The sequence below is a fragment of the Pteropus alecto genome, unplaced genomic scaffold, assembly GCF_000325575.1.
Source record: "Pteropus alecto unplaced genomic scaffold, ASM32557v1 scaffold121, whole genome shotgun sequence".
In the NCBI taxonomy this organism is placed as follows: Eukaryota; Metazoa; Chordata; class Mammalia; order Chiroptera; family Pteropodidae; genus Pteropus; species Pteropus alecto.
The window spans coordinates 12,855,947-12,873,668 of NW_006434369.1; the positions used below are offsets into that span (position 1 = coordinate 12,855,947).

At 36.7% G+C, this 17,722-nt stretch overlaps 1 protein-coding gene across 2 annotated transcripts in view; it reads left to right on the top strand.

Annotated features, from left to right (window-relative positions):
- The first annotated feature begins 3,040 nt into the window (after nucleotides 1–3,040).
- Nucleotides 3,041–17,722, top strand: part of BLOC1S5 (biogenesis of lysosomal organelles complex 1 subunit 5) — a 43,110-nt gene continuing 28,428 nt past the window's right edge. The window contains exons 1-2 of one of the 2 annotated variants that reach the window (XM_015587287.2): nucleotides 3,041–3,212; nucleotides 9,387–9,469. In XM_015587287.2, the coding sequence (XP_015442773.1) occupies nucleotides 3,098–3,212; nucleotides 9,387–9,469 (198 nt within the window). In that variant the 5' untranslated portion in view covers nucleotides 3,041–3,097. The remainder of the gene's footprint in view (nucleotides 3,213–9,386; nucleotides 9,470–17,722) is intronic. The other variant, XM_006909282.3, reaches the window with a different exon arrangement.

Sequence of the window (17,722 nt, forward strand, 5' to 3'; positions counted from 1 at the left end):
CAAAGATCAGCCAAATTCTTCATTATACAACATAAATAAAGTACCAAATTTACTAAGCAGAGGGGGCCAAAAAAAAAAAAAAAAAAAAAAAGCATTGCAGGAAGGGGATGTCTAAAAATAAAGAGGCAAAAATAAGTCTGGCACAGTCATGGCACAGTAGAAATACCTTACAGCTGACTGGGTTTTGTGATATTGGACTGTACCAGCATCGAAGTTGAAAAACCAGGGCTTTGACCATGATTCTGCTATTTGATAACTATGGTGCCATCTTGTGGGAATATAGGGATCATTATAAGCCACCTTAAATCCTCTCAGAGGTGGTCATAGTTTAAATACATACACACACAACAGTGAATTAGAAAACAAAAATTTATTATTTCTCACAATATTGTGGGTAGATTAGGCAGTTTTCTGCTTACTCAGCAATTCATGTGACTGCATTCAGCTGGCTGATGGCTGGGCTGAAAGCTCCAAGGAGGCTTCCCTCACATATGGGGGCCCTTGGTGCTAACAGCTAGGGTGCCTCTCACCCACACAGTATCTCTCTACATGCAACATCTCATATTCCAGTGCTTCTCTACATGATGGCCTCTCTACAACAGTATAGCCTGGACTTCTAACAAGAGAGCAAAAGCAGAAACTTCCAGTTGTCTTAAGACCCAAAACTAGCACAGCACTTTTTCCACCATGTTCTATTGGTCAAAGCAAGTCACAAGGCCAGTAGAGACTCGAGGGGAAACAAACTCCATCTTTTGATGGAAGGAGCAGCATGTTGCACGTACAGGGAATGGGGGAATCATTGCAGCTGTCTTTGGAGACTCTACCCTATTCTCTGACCCTCAGTTTACTCATCTGGAAATCAATATTTTATTACCTACTTTAATTAGATTAATGAGATTTAGAGATATATGATATGTGATATAGTTTTATAAATTGTAAAGTGCTTAACAAGTATAAGATATAGTGGGGAGTGATAAAGGCAGATTGGAAGAATGAGAACAGATTATACAGGGCTACAAAAGGAGATAGAAGTTATTGTAACAGTAACATTTATTGAACATTTGCTATGTGCCAAGCACTGTATCAAGTGCTTTACAGGTACTATCTTCTTTAATCATCACAACAACCTTATGAGATGGAAATTACATTGCCATTTTACAGAAAAGGAACTGCAGGCAAGTAGCAAAGCCACAATTTGAACCTGATTCTGTTTGGTTCCAAAGTTTAACTACTGCATCCAGAGTTTTTATCATTTGTATCATAATCAGCAATTGGGTAAGTGGAGTTAGCAGCTACCCTAGCCTATATGAAACAATTTTTGGAGGTGGAACTCAGAATCTACATTTTTAACAGCCATATTAATGTAGGAGAAGCCTTCAGCCTTGCTGTATACAGTGAGCCTTCTCGGGGTTTTCAGTGGTTTGAAGATACTAAGAAGAAAAACTTAGAAGAAATTTAGGATTGCAGGTGAAGAAAACTTGAATGAGAAAAGTGCCTAGCAGTGGGGAGAATAACGAAGGGCTTTGAAAATAATTATGTTTTCTAGAAGTTGATGTTAAAGCTAGCGAAATACAAGTAAGAGTACGAAGGTTAGAAGACTGACCCAACAACTTGCAACTAACCAAGTTTACATTTTGTTTCTTACTTAAATCATCATTTTTTGCCTCTTTGCTGTTGAGCTTCTTATCTCCTCTGCTTGAAAACCCCAAGTCCCATCTTCACTCCACTCAACTTGTTTCAGGTCTGAGGACAAATATGTGCCTCTTCTGGGAAGTCTTTCTCAGCCCTAACCCTAACACAGTCCCACATGTGTGCTGCACCTTCTTCCAGCCTATCATTTATAGGCCCTATCTTGTAAATGTTGGTTTATGTTCCTTCTTCAACACTAGACTGACACCCTGTGACTGAGAGGAAGAGAGGAAAGAGAACAGGAGGGGTTAAGAGATGAGTCTTAGAAAGAACCCCTAGGTGAACCTTGGAGGTAGAGGCGCTACTGTGCAGTGTTTGTCCTTTGAACAGGCATGAAGACTCGCTGAGAATACATGATGAACTTTATGGAGTTTACCTATCAGTAGCAGTTTGATATATGGCAGCTCCATAGTTGTCTCCTCATGACAAGAACAATTAAAAGTAGTCTAGCAAGCTGGTCTGTGAGTCTCAGGCCTGGCTGGTCCCAGGTCTGGCTGTGATCCAGGCTCCCCGCTAATAATAGGACCCCGGATTCAGAATGTTACATTAGCATAGTAGGGCGCCTGAGCCTAACGTATGTAAACATAATTCAGCTTATTGTATCACACATGTGTGGCAGAATGCCATTATTGTACTCATATATATGTGGAGCCCATGTGGTCCCCTGGTGAGCAGAAGAAGAGAAGAAGCAGCTCCCTACAATAAAGTTAGTGCCTGCTGTTTCATTCTCAGATCCGCCCCTCGTGGGTTTTCCACCGGGTGTCTCACCACCGAAACCTTCCCTTGTCGATCAGCTCAACACTGACACAGGTCCTTTCAATAATTACATGCATTTTTCTTAGCCCACATAAAAACTATTTGAGATTTTGTAAACACAAAAGACAAGAACAGACCTTTTTTCTTTACGTGTGCACGAATGAGTCTTGTAAGCGATTTGGGCAAGTTATTTAACCTCTAACCCTATTTCTTCATTTGTTAGGAAGAAATAATAAAACTTCCCAGTTGCTATGGCCCAAATGTGGCAATGCATGTCAAAATATTTTATAAAGTACTGGCAGGTAATAATGTAAATAATATAATTATGCTACTATTATTAACATTTTTCGGCGACTGTATCCCTTCTCCCCCAACCTCTCTAAACCACAATAAATTCCAGCAAGTTTAAGGAGGAATAACAGAATTTAGTTTTAAGGCACCTTCTGGCAGCATATGCCCCAAACCAGCATGGCGGCATCGGCTTCAACGAGGTCACATCCCTAATTACACTACAGCGGCCTTACCGGAACCGCCCCCTGGCTAGATTCAGCTTCTTCAACGCCCTTTGATGACACCAAAACCCGCGCCCGGAAAGAGGGCAAAGCAAGTTTACGCAGGCGCACCGCAGCCGCGGGGGGCGGAGCTGGTCGGAATGAGTGGCGGAGGGTCAGAGATGGCTGTGGGGTGTGAGGCCCCCCTGGGCGGCGGCGACAAGAAGAGGGACTCGCTAGGGACTGCAGGCTCGCCAGCTCACCTCATTATTAAGGGTACGGAGTTTTAGGGCAATCGCCCTGGTGGATCCCAGCGCAACCCCACCTTGCCTAGGCGGCGCCCTCTAACCTGGGGATCTGGGGTACGGGCCGTCGCCCGCGTCCCGTGGCCTCGCGTTTATTGGGGTTAGGGGAGTCGTGGCCAGTACTCGTCTATTTCTCTGCACCAGGTACTTCCTAGTAACTACCGGCTAACCTAATTCCTCTTACTTCCTGAAAACAAAACAAAACAAAACCCCGCAGACTTGAGCTTTTGGGCCCAAACCGGGGACCCATGGGCACGGAGCCTCTGTGGGCACGGCCTCACAGCCGACTTGTAATGCAAGGAGCACAGAGGTTGGGAGTGCACCCCCAGGCATTTCACTTAGGAGTTGTGTGACTTTAGGTCGTTCGCTTTACCCACTGACCCTGTCTGCTCCTGGGTCATGAAAGGAGTAAATGAGATAACATGGAAGCCTCTTAACACTAAAGCGCCGTGCCCTTGTGCAGGTGTACCTTTTGTCCTTTCTGCTTTGAGCTGGGAGAAGGTTACGACCTAATTACAACCTGTATTCTTACAGAAACTGGATTTAGTTTGATTCCCAAAGCTCACAAAAACCCTGTTTCCTTCAGCAAGGTCTTCGCCAGTTAGTGCACTTTCTCATCACTAACCTTTCTTAACCCCATCCTTACCCTGTCAGCCCCAACTCAGTGCAGTGTTGACGCCCTTGTAGGATTCCACAGTCCTTGATTGCTGCTTATTTAATTTTAATAGTATCTGTCAGGAATGTAGGCAGCCCCACACAGATGGCCATCGCAATTTCTAGACTTGAGGTTGTCTCTCAGATCTCATTAGGATGTGAGAGTGGTGCATGGGCGTTAGGACTAAATTATAATTGTTTATATGTGCATTCTTAGTAAACTACTTAAAATTTAAAAAATATGTAATAAAATTTTATCTTAGCCATTTTTAAATGTATATTTAAGTGGCATTAGTACACTCACATTGTTGTGCCTCGATCACTACCATCTATCTCCACAACTTTTTCATCTTCTCAAACTGAAATTCTGTACCCATTAAACACTAACTTCTCATTCTCTCCTCCCCTCAGCCCCTAGGCAACCACCATTCATTCTATTTTGTCTCTGAATGGGACTATCTAAGTACTTTACTTTTTATATGAGGTGTAATCATACTATTTATCTCTTTGTGATTGGCTTATTTCACTTAACATAATGCCCTCAAATTGTCCATGTTGTAGCATGTGTCAGAATTTCTTTTTTAAAGCTAACATTCTAGTGTGTGTGTGTGTGTGTGTATGTGTGTGTGTGTGTGTGTGTGTGTGTGTGACTACATTTTGCGTGTCCATTCATCTGTAGATGAACACTCATGTTGCTTCCACCTTTTGGTTATTGTGAATAATGCTGCGATGAACATGGTTATGCAAATAACTGTCGAGTACCTGCTTTCTTTCTTTTCTTTTTTTTTTTGAGTTTATACTCAGAACTGGAGTTGCTAGATCAAAGATAATTATATATTTAAATTTTTCGAGTAATCACCATACTTAATTCCTTCAAAGCTGCACGATTTTACATTCTCACTGTTAAGGCATAAGAGTTCCAGTTTCTCCATATCCTTACCAATACTCGTTATTTTCTATTTCTTTTGTAGTGGCCTTCCTAATGGGTATGAGGTAGTATCTTATAATTTTGCTTTGTAGTTCCCTAATGAATAATGATGTTCGGCATCTATTTATATGCTTATTGGCCATCTGTCTAGCTTCTTTGGAGAAATGTCTATTCAAGTCCATTTTTAAATCAGATAGTTTGTTTTTGCTGTTGTTGAGTTGTAGGAGTTCTTTATATATTCTGGATATTAACTCTTTTTCAGATACATGATCTGCATATATTTTCTCCCATTCCGTAGGTTGCCTTTTCACTCTGTTGATTGACTCCTTTGATGTACAATTTTTGACTTTGATGTAGTACTTAAAAAAAAAAAGAATTCAAGGGAGGTTTTTCAAGTTAATCAAAAATTGAGTTGTAATTGAAAATATGTCTAGAACCTCCTTGGATTTTTAATGGACGCATTCATTCTTTTCATGCTGAAAATCTATTTTTAGTTCCTTATTTGAAGATCATCAATTGTGAACAGATATTTGTTGAATTTTATTGCCAGGGTCTAGTGAAAGGAAAACATAAATGATTTCAATACTACACCCTGGATATCTGGGGGTTTCTGGCCCATGGTGGGTGTTAGGAGGCGGGGACTAGGACACAGGAGGGGCTTCCTGGAGGTTGGAGTGTCTGACCTGAATCTTGAGGAATAAAGTAGTAGCAGTTAAGAAAAGAGGACAAGAATGGTTTGGACTTACTTTGGAATAGCATGGAGACCTGAAACAGCATGGCATGTTTGGGAAACTACACATATTGGTACAGCGTTACTCTGAGAGATGCAGAATTTGGTGGAAACCAGGCCATAGAGGACTTCTTGCTTTTTTGAGGACATTGGACTTTTTCTTCGATGGCAGGAAATTATGCAACAATTTTAAGTGTGGGAATCACACGGTTAGATTTGTATTTTAAGTAGAACACTCAAGCAGATAGTAGTCCTCATCTTGCGGGTTGCATATTTGTGAATTTGCCTACTTGCTGAGATAAATTTATAATTCAAAAATCTATTGGTGGTTCTTTCACAGTCATTTCCACATATGTAGAGTAGAGAACATTTTGAGTTGCCCTATGTGCACATTCATAGATGAGATTGAACAGGGCAGCACTCTGCTTTTATTTTTTGGCTCTCATACAAGTGTCCTTTTTGCTTTCTATTTAGTACAATACTTTTTATACTTTTGTGCTTTTTATTGGTGATTTTACTGTTTAAAATGATCCTCAGAGGTAGTACTGAAAAATCCATAAGCACAAGAAGGCTGTCATGTGCCTTACAGAGAAAATACCTGTGTCAGAGAAGTTACTTTTGGACATGAGTGACAGTGCTGTTTGCTATGTTCGATGTTAATCAACAATCCAGAAAAAAGAAGGAAATTTACTAATCTGTGGGGCCACTCTGGAAAGTGCCAGGATAACATTAATAGTGTGATGAAGCAATGGAAAAGCCCTTAAATTTGTGAGATAATGACTGATAGAGAAAGCATAGTGGATAGCACCATTGTGAAGCTGAAAGCCAAAGAAATTTATGGTCAGCTAACAAGGGTCAGGAAAATGTTAAACTTTTCTGGGCTAGTGCTGGCTGGCATTGTCAAAGGTGGTATAACGTGAAAAATGTTAGACTTGCAGGTGAAGCAGGTTCTGCAGATCAGGAGGCTGTAGAAGAACTGCTAAGTGTTACATAGGAAAAAGTATTATTGGAAGAGCAGATTTTCAATACTAAGACTCGTGTGTTTTACCAGGATCTTAATAAACAAACCTGTATGAAACAAATAGTGTTTTGGTTGACCAAAATGTGACCAGAGGCTTGCAGGAACCTCACCCTGTATTTCCTTTAGGAGCAGTAGTTAGTATTCACTAGTTTAGTATTTGAGGCAACTTTATAAACATTACCACTGCAGATAATGAGAATTGACTCTAGAGTAGGTAATAGAGGGATGTGACTAATTGTTGATGTAGTCCAAGTGAGACATGCAGGAATGGAAGGAGGGGATGGATTTGAGAAGTAGTGAGGAAGAATAACATCTGTATGGTAATGCAATGGGTATTATGAGGAAAAAATTGCTGTGTACTAAATTATTCCTTAAGAGGTGCAGAAATTCACATATTACATTAAAGGTCTCCAAATTCAGGGTCAGAGGAAAAACTGCTTTTATTAGATAATGAGAGATCTGCAATTTACTGTATTCCTCCTTGTTCTGTAGTCACATAGCATATCCATCTTCCATTAAAGTACTTATCTCTTTTATGTGAAGGGATATTTGTATAACTCTCACATACATTAGAGTATGAACTTTTGGAAAATAAAAGATTATACCTTTCGTATATCAAACAACAAAAGAATCATTTGCATGTTGCAAAGCTAGGGCTGGACTTATGTGAAAATCTGTAGCTTATATTTACGTTATTTGTAGAGAATATATTTGTAATCTTTGGGACTCCTACAAACTCTGAATTATTATAATGTGCTTGTTTTATTGTTATAATGTTATAACAAAACTAGTTAGTAGCTTAATTTCTGTGGTTATGTGTATTTCAGAATTTTTTTTCTCCTCAAATCTTTACTATCTTAAATTCTGGAGCACAGGTGTTGTTGTAAAAGTGATCATTATTCACTTCTAAACAGAATTGAATGATCTCTCCAAAGGCTCAGTAAATTCCCATTATATAAGGCCACATAAACAGATCTCCTCAAATCAACAAAGCTCAGTGGCTTCTTAGTCATATAGAAAAATATATGTTAACTTATATATCCACTGTGGATGTTATAAATAATTTATTTGGTCACTGGAGAAGAGAGAATTTCAGGACAATATAGTAAGTGGTATAATGTAAGTATATGGCCTGGGAGCAAAAAGTAGAAATAAAATGAATGAATATTTTGAGGAAATGTGATGTCTGAGCAGTTTTGAAGGAAGAGCCGGGATTAAGGAGTTGGAGAATGGTTCTAGGTGGTGACAATAGTGTGAACTGTGGCAAAGGCACGTGAGACAGCATGGTGTGTTTGGAAAACTGTGAATAGTTCAGAATTGCTGACATGGGGAGATGAGGCTGGAGCCCTGGAGGACCTTATGTGGCTTCTAAAGAGGCTTGGACTTTAGACTCTTACCAGTTGGTTTCAAAGATGCTGGTGTTCAATGAGGTATGAATAAATATTCTTTGCAAATAGGTTTTCTTGTCAAATAAAGTCCCTAAATTTCTGCGTAGTATAGCCCTCACTTGGGCATTCATAAATTGTGTACGTATATTCTAGGGTCCCAGAATATCAGAGGAGAAAGAATCTAACTTGATTTTATCTAATGTTTCCCAAATTTAACTAAGCATAATTTTTTTAAAAAATGAACTCCTATTATCTTCTTAGAGAACTGTTCTAGATAATGAACCATTGAAAGATTTAAGCAAAAGTAGTACTTCTGTTTATATTCTTTTACTTAGCATACTTCCCAAGATGTATGCTAGTAAAACTCCTTAAAATAGAGAATTGAAATTTGCCCCATTGCATGTTTGCAAAAGTAAGAAATTTGAGCAACAGACTATACCAAAGAGTGAACATGAATGGTACGTGTTCTTATTTGGAGATTTAATTTCTCTAGGAATTTTGAAGTTTATCTCTTAACCTATTTCTCATTTAGAAAAAAAAAAAGGTGTAGCTCACTGCCAATGTTAATTTAATTTTACGTAAAGATACTCTTTGAGGCTGAAGCAAATATGACTGGTTTTCAATGTGAAAATAAAAAATAAAAAGTGTTCTTGGAATTAGTTCTAAACAGAACTTGTCTCTCATCCAAATGTAACAGAAATGTATACATAAATTGGATTCATCAGATGAATCTTTGGCTAACAACTGATCGAGAACGATGTTAGCATCGTGTGTAGGAATGCTGTTTTCTAGGATTTGACATTTTCAGCAATCGAGAATTAGTATATTTTGTAAATGGAAATACCACTACTGAAAACAGAGTGCTATAAATAGAATGATGTCATTTGTTTCCAAAGACTATTGATATACTATAGCGATGCGAAAATGATAATAAAAGCAAGATATTCCGTGGTAGACTTTGAGGGTAGGTCTGTAATGCATGAGTTATCAGAGTAAACTCTGCAGCTGCAAGCACCACTTGCGAGTATTCGCTGGGCAAATGGGAAATGGGTTTATATAGTTGTTACTAACTAGAATGAATAGAATGACTCACCGAAAACAGTTAAAATCCAGAACTTTTTTCTTTAATTATGACTTTTTTAGACCTATCAAAAAGTATAGCGACTTATAAGTGAAGAGTTTTTCTAGAGCACATAGGTAGGCATGAAGTTGCTAGGTATACATGTCTTCAGCTTTATTAAATAATAGCAAATTGCTCTCAAAGGTACTTATATCAATTTACTGGCAATGGATGAGATTTCCTCTTAATCCATAGTCTAAACTAGATTTTAATCTTCATATTCATGAAAAATGGGAAGAGTAAAATAAGCTAGAGATTATGCCACTTAGCGTGGATTAACCTTGAATTCATTTTGTCTTTACAGATCTTGGAGAAATTCATTCAAGGCTTTTAGATCACAGACCAGTTATTCAAGGTGAAACTCGTTATTTCGTGAAAGAATTTGAAGTGAGTATTTAAAATGTATTTTGTAAAAATACTGCTCTGTTAGTGTGTTAATACACAGAAGAGAAATCCTCTAGTTTTAAACTTTATGTTTTCTATTCATGTCTGTATAAAATAGACAAAGTAAACTGATTAAGAGTCATTACCATTAATGGAAGTAGCACAAGACTAGGAAACAGGTGACTTGGACTCAAGTTCTGTTGTCTATTCTGGGGGATTTAATGTTTATCAGTCTTTTTTGTTTGTTTGTTTTCATCTACACAGTGAGATATAGTGAAAAAAAATATTTTAAAGACTGATGAGTCTAGATTTTCCAGACCCATTTTCTATATATTTTTTCTCAGTTGGGCTATTAGCACCCACCCAATGCACTCAAGTTAATACCTGAGAATCATCCTTGGCTGTTCTTTCCCTCTTAGGACCCATATTTAGTGTCCAAGTCTTCTAGATGTTACCTCATAAATCTCTATCCCTTCTGACTTGTGTGCCTGCTTTATCAACCCAATCAAATTCAATCTTTACTCAGCTGCCAGAGTGCTCTGACATTATTTCACTACAGGATAACATCTAAGCATCCTTCTATGACCCGGCCCCTACTTTTCTAGCTTCACCATCTGCCATCTCACCGTGCATGCTGTGTTCCAGCCATTCTGATACCAGCCTGCCATCCTGTTTCATGTTACTGTTGTTGATACATATATAATTGGTTCACTGTGCATTAAATAGTAACATCCTAAGCTACTGTTGGATAGATAGTAAATAGTGTTACATAATTTTGTGCTTCTGTGTAAGCTGGGTTCTATTTTCAAATGAGACTCTAACCAAATAGGAAGTCTAAACCTGCCAAAAGGAGAAAACCTTCTTATACTATTTAAAACTACAGAGCCCATGGTATAGGGTACTAAAGATTGAGAGACAGAGCTGCAGCATTAGATAACTATTTCTGAGTTCAGCAGACTCTGTTACTCAAATCTGCATAATACCTACCACTCAGAGTTATTGTGAAGATTAAAAATAGGTGTTTGTGCACACACACATGTGTCTGTATCTGTGTATCTTAGAATATTATTTGGTACCTAGGAATAGTTGTTAGTTATCTTCATCAGTATTATTGTAGGATAACAATAATGTGGTACACTCTAAGTTATCCAGAGACTATTTCCTTATGCTATATAAAGATTATTACCAATTTCTTAGTGAGACTAAAGTAGAATAAAGTAGTGAGAATAAAGTCTGGCTGTGTTCTCTGCTCAGAGTCATTCAAAGCTAAAATCAAGCTGTTGGCCAGACTGTTCTTTTTTGGGTCTCTGAGTTCTCTTTCTGATTCATGTGATTATAGCAGGTCTCAGTTCTTTGCTATGTCAAAGGAAGTTCCCATTTCCTTGCTTGCTGTCAGCCTGGGGCCCCTGTAAGCTCCTAAAGGCCACATTCCTTGCCACATAACCCATTCCATCTTCAAAGCCATAAATGGAGTCTCTGTCACATGGAATCCTCTCATGCTTGCCAAGAAGAGCCCAGTTCCTCTTAGGACTTACCTGATTAAGTCAGACCCACTGAGGATAATCTCCCCTTCTTAAAGTCAACTGATTTGGGACCTTAAATATATCTGCAGAATATCTTCACAGCAACAATTAGATTAGGGTTTGCTTGAATAACTGAGAAAAGGTGTGCATACTCTAGGATTGGGGATCTCAGGAGCCATCTTAGAATTCTGTCTTACTTGATAGTTTTCTTGTTATTTACTTGTTTATTATCTGTCTTCATTAGAATATAGGCACAATGAGAATAGAGACTTATCTTTCTTATTTTCTGTTTTATTCAAAATGCCTAAAATGATGTCTGTTGCACTGTAAGTGCTTACTATGATTCAGAAGAACAAGTAGCAGAACTTGGACTAAAACTTGGGTTTTGTGACATTCAGATGTCATAAGTCATCTTTTTCATAAGTCTTTTTTTTTTTTTTTTTGCTAGTCTGGTTAATTTGAAAACTGAATAGTTTTTATTTAAAAAGATTTTGTAAATATACCTTTAAAGATCTACTTTATATTAAAATAAGCATAGAATTTTGAAATTAAGATGGATTCTCTAATCCAACTCCCTCACTTCATAGAAACTGAGCCCAGAGATGGAAAGTAATGTGTGAAAAGTCATGCAGCTAATTAGTGGCTGAATTATCCCTAGAATACAGGTGTCATTATACTTATATCAGTGTTCTTTAAATAATACAGATGGTTTCTGTGAAAGGGCTATACAAGTGAAACTGAGTCTTTAATGGAAGATGAAAGAAGTGTTACATATATGCTGTTGAGTATGTCATATTCAAGAACTCACTTCCTGTTGAAGCCAATACCCCTTTTAAGTAGGATAGAAGATAGTTGCCAAGAGCACGTGTCTGAGAGGACAAGAATATCTGCAGATTCTACATCTGCGGATTGAAAATATTCAAGAAAAAAAAGTTAACATTGCTGACATGTATTATGTAGTTAGGCTTATAATAGTTGTGTCTGTACTGAGCATGTACAGACTTTTTTTTTTCTTGTTATTATTCTCTAAATAATACAGTATAATAACTATTTATAAAGCATTTATATTGTGTTAAGGTAATCTAGAGATGCTATAAAATATATGGGAGGATGTACTTAGTTTATATGCAAATACTATGCCATTTTATGTAAGGGACTTGAGCATCCTTGGATTTTGGTATCTGCAGGGGAGTCCTTGAACCAGTCTTCTATGTGCACCAAGGGACAACTGTATCTGCATTCTGTATTGTTAAGTCCTCTGAGATCCTTTTGGAGAGGAGGCTGTGTTGAAGAGTAGAAAGAACATGGGCCTTGGAACTTGACATATCTGAGTTCAAATCCTGGTATTCCTCTTGCTAGTTATGATTACTTGCTTTACTGAGGTTTAGTTTTCTTATTTTAAAAATGGGAACAATAGTATATATTGCAGAGGTTTTGTGAAAATTAAATAATATTTTTAAAATCTCTGGTTTATAGTTATTAGACATATATTGGTAACTGTTAACATTAAGAGACAAATTGTAGCAAGTACAATCAAATAAAAATCTAATCAGAATTTACAATATTTTTATGAATTTGAGTTCAATTTTTTTAATATTTAAAGGAAATACGAATTTGCTAAGCAAATGGTGTAAGCATTATCTGAGGAATATATTTCCTAAACAATAAGACTTCATACTGGGTATGATAATATAAGCTTATTTAAATGTCGTAAGCACTTGTTTTGTGTGAAAAATGTCAGGAAGCAGTGCTATATCTGTGAATAAGACAGACACAGACCCATCCTTCATGAAGCAAGGCATTCTTATATTGTCATTGAAGAATGGTCTCTGAAGGACTCAAAAATATTTTGTCAGCTAAGTTTGAGCCATTATTTTCAACTAAATATAATATAATTCCTTTTCTCGACATATACCTTATCCAGTCTTTTCACATAGTAACCTCCCCAGTTGGTCTTCCTGAAGATTAAGTGTAGCATGGAAGCTGTCCTACGTATACTTTTCAGTATATTATATTCTAACATTTCCCCTCAAATTGAAGGAGAAAATCTGAAAGCGTTTTAAAAACTTTAGAGTTAAAAGGATATCTATATTATTTACTATTCTTTTCTATCTTGGTCCAAACAATAATATCCTCTAATTACTACAAGTGATCTTCACCCAGAATTGCATTGTTAGACAGAGAGGAATAGTGAAGCAGAGATATCAGTTCTTCCTTGACATTTTGTCTTTTCTATACCATTTAAATGTAGTTCGCTTTAAGAAAAACTGACAGACAGAGGGGAGGGTGGTTGGGGGGCTGGGAGAATGGGGTGACGGGTTAAAGAAGTACAAATTAGTAGTTGATAGTTGGTCACGGGGATGGGGAGCACGGCAGAGGGGATGCAGTTAGCATTCATATATGATAGCTAAGTGGAGGGCCAGGGGAGGTAGGGAGCAATTGGGAGGATCATTTCATGAACTATATATATGTCTAACCAATGTAATGTATACTTGAAACTAATTTAAATAAATAAATTTAAAGGACAAGGGCATTTGGGCACCAGATTAAGGGGAGTCTGGAAAGGCATTCCAGGCAGAAGGCATAGCATGTGGGGAGTGGAGACAGGAACAGACTGGGAAGGATTTGTTAAATAAAATAATTAATTAAAAAAAAAAAAGAAAGAAAGAAAAGAAAAACTGGCTAATATTTAAAACTAAAGTTGTTTATAGCTTATATATTTTAAAAAGTTAACAACGCACATAGCAACAGTCATCTTTTTAACATTTTATTTCTAAAAGAAGGGATTAAGTGCCACATGGTGGCAGCGTTACTTAAATTATTGAAGTTCTGTTATAATAGTTTAAGCTCTCTTTCTGTGTTTGCTAGTATTTCTGAACAGTTGACTGTTTTCCTTCCAACTTTATACAAATCTTTTATTTCCTTGATTCCAGTAAATGTTATAAACAGAGATTTCAGTGGGACCCTTTCCTTGAGTATCAGCATGGTGGCATGGTGGTGTCACCGGGTAGAGGCATTGTCTTCTGCACCAGTGTCTTTCCGGCCATAGAGAAGATGTCATGGCCTCTCTCAGTGGAGCAGAGGAGAGACAAATGTTAGTCAGCATTTCTGAAGTGCTCGCTTATGGGGCATATGCTCCTGTACAAGCTCCTTATTTCATTTTTGGCAAACTTCATTCTTCGAATGCTTTATTCCGTAGTTATTGAGTACCAGGTATATATGTAAGGAATGTGTTTAGTTACTAGTAATGTAACTGAAAAATAGTTGCTTTAGTAAGTTCTTATTTTTCTCTCACAATACCCAAAGCCCAGGACTATATGCTGCTCTACTTTTTGCCTGAGTCAGCTTTTTCCCTGAGTTTTCCTTATATCTCCCTGGGGTGTTGCTCTTATCCTTATGCTTACAGGGTGGCTTTGAGAGCTCCAACCATGACATCTGCATTTCATGTAGCAAAAAGGAGGGCAGATGGGAAACAGCTAGCAGTGTCTGTTGTAGGCACATTTATCACTCCAAATAATAGTTGGGTGTTGCTAGGAAGACAGAAGAGGAGAATGGATCGCTGGCTATCTGACATACTAGATATGTAAAAATAAATAAGAAACAGTCTCTACCTCTAGGATATTTACCATCTAGGGAGAAGAAAGACATATAAACAAAGAATTTTAATTATGGAATTATTACGATAAAATAAGCACAAAGTACTTGAGATGTCAGAGAAGGAAACAGCTCCAGAAACAACTCTCAACAGAGCTGAGAGGAAGAGTTTCATAAAGGGGGTGATGTTTGAGCTTAAAAAGAAAAAGTAGATTTTAGCCAGATAGGCAAAAAATGGATGATTAAAATTAAAGGCAAAAAAAAGTGTTTAAATAAGTACAGAAATTATAGGAGTTGGGAGGGATTGTGTTGGTGAATTTAAATGTGAGTTGAATTGATCAAGAGAAAATCCCTTATAAGGTAGGATAAACTAGAATTTTACTTAACATCCTGATCTCATTTTTAGTTAGATTATTAGAGTAACTGTCAGACCATTAAATATCAGGATAAAGTCTGTCTCATATACCATGTAATAAAATATATATATACACAGTATACCTCCAGGTATAGGGAGCACTGATAACCTGTTAGGGTCATGCAAAAACTCTAGGAATATTGTTCACATGAGACTTTCCTGAGGAATCTATTATATAATCAACAGAATGAGTTTCCGACAACCAAAATAATTAGAGAGACTTTTACCTAATGACAGTTGGTAATCATAAAATATATATTTACTTATAAACTATGACTAAACTATGGTTACTTAAAACAGTAGTGGCATAAAAAAATTAATTATCTAAGGAGAGAGTGATAGAATAGGATATAAAGGAGATAGGGATAGAAACTAGATGTTTTTGAATATCTATTTTTTTAGAAATGCTGTTTTGGAGCCATGTAATTATTTTACATAATTAAGAGAAAATTAAATTTAAGGAGCAGCCCCCCAAATCAAGTAAAATGTAAAAAAAGCAAACCTATGTTTCTAGAGTTGGCATTGCCACACAGAGACATTCCAAGTAACTTTAAAACACAGTAATTTGACTGCACATGCCTAGCAGAATATCCCTTCAAAACAACAACAAAAAACCTTAAACTATTTTCAATAATCATTTTGTGGTGCTAGTATTGGTATTGTTATTTGACTAAATTGATGATAAAGCAAATGAGTAATTATGTTTGTGACTCGAGAACTGGAAAGAGATAAGACAGAGAAGGATAATTAAAAACTCTGTAGTCCTGAATTTAAGTTTGACTATGAATATGAACTTATAATGTATCTTTTCTTTTTAATAAAAATATCTATTTCCTAGCCTGTCCACAGAAAGGCCTAGAAATAATGACCAAACCAGTAGCAGTCGGCACCCTTACTGCTCAGACTCTAAATACCATTTTTAAATGCTAGTGGTATTTAGAGACCTGCTGATTCCAAGTCTGGCCCAGGAGATGTAAAAGATGAGCCTGGATCACCAGTTCATACCAGAAAGCAAAGAAGCTCCTACAGAACACTAGAGTTTTGCATAAAGCATTCCAGAGCCAACTTGAATAGGTTCTCATTGGACAAAGACAAGACAATTTAAGCACCAATAAAGAGAAATACCGTAATGGATGAAAAACTTTAAATATTTTTAAATCTATGAGTCACAGTAACATGTAAAAACAAAAATCTTTAGAGAATACTAGGGAACCAAATCATTGTTTTTAAAGCTGGTAAATAAAGGGAAATGACCAAGTGTTTTATTTTGCCTTTTATATGTGAGCAATTCTCAGAGTAACCAAATAGTTGATGAGAAGAAATTTTTCTTTATGGAGATATTCCTGCTAATAAATGAAGACAGAATGCTAGCAACATCCTGTTAAAAGTACACAGTTCACCTCTGAAATATTCTTTATAAACAAAAAGTAAACCTCTGAATCTGATTAAGCCTCTAGTTCTAACTACTAATTTACAGGAAAGAGAAGAGACAAAAGAACGTGTTAAATTACCCCATGGGGATTCATTCAGCAAAAAACAGACTGGGGAAAACTGCAGAACAAATGACTCACTTTTTTTTTTTTTTCAACAAAATGCAAGGAAAAAAGTGATGGAGGCCAAATCTATAGATTAAAAAAAAAAGATTTAAGAAATATCAACCAATTGCAGTATAAGAATCTTAGATTTTGTTTTAAACAAACTGGGAGATTAAAAAAAAAAAACATTTATGGGACATTGAGGGAATGCTTCCTTGATTTTTAAGGAAATTAAAGATTTGTCGAGTGTGTACATGCATGTGGGAGGGGGTAGAGAGGCGGTCTTATTGTATCTTCTTTTTTTTAAGAATAGTTTTTGTCTTTTAAAGGTAGATGTTGAAATATTTATAGTTTAAATTTTATAATCTGAGATTTGCTTCAAAAGAATCTAGGATTGTGGGTAGGGAGATGTATGGAATGTTATAAAGGGAACAAAATCAGCCATAAGTTGAGAATTTTTGAAGCTTGGTGATGGGTACATGAGGATTCATTATTTTATTCTCTCAACCTTTCTAGAAGTTTTAAATTTCTTATTATGGAAAAATTAGAGTAAAAAACTGGCCACAAGTACTCCATAAGAATGGTTCAAAACAAAATAAAAACCCTGGTAACATGACTAACTTCTTATTTCCTTACAATCAAATTTACTGCCCTTTTTTAAAATAAATGTTTTATATTAATTTTAGATTTACAATAAAATTGCTGAGATAGTACAGGGAGTTCTTGTATACCCCTCACCCATTTTATCCTATTATTAATGTCTATATTACCTTGCTACGTTGGTAAAAACTAGGAAACCAACATTGGTACATTACTATTAATGAAACAGCAGACTTTATTTGGATTTCACCAGTTTTTCCAGTCCTCTTTCTGTTCCAGAAACTAAGCTCAGGTACCAATTGTCTTGTCTCTCTAGTCTTTTTTGGTTTGTGACAGTTTCTTAGTCTTCGTTGTTTTCATAATCGTCACAGTTTGAGTACTGCCTGGTATCCTGTAGAACGTCCCCCAGCCTGGGTTTATCTGATTTTTTTTAAGATTAGACTGAGGTTATGAGTCTTTGGGAAGAGTACCACAGAGGTAAATTGCCCTTCTCATCACATTACATCAGGGAGTTCTATCACCATGATAGAACCAATGATGTCAACCATCTTTATTTCCACTGTCATCTTAATATTTTTCCCTTTCCCTA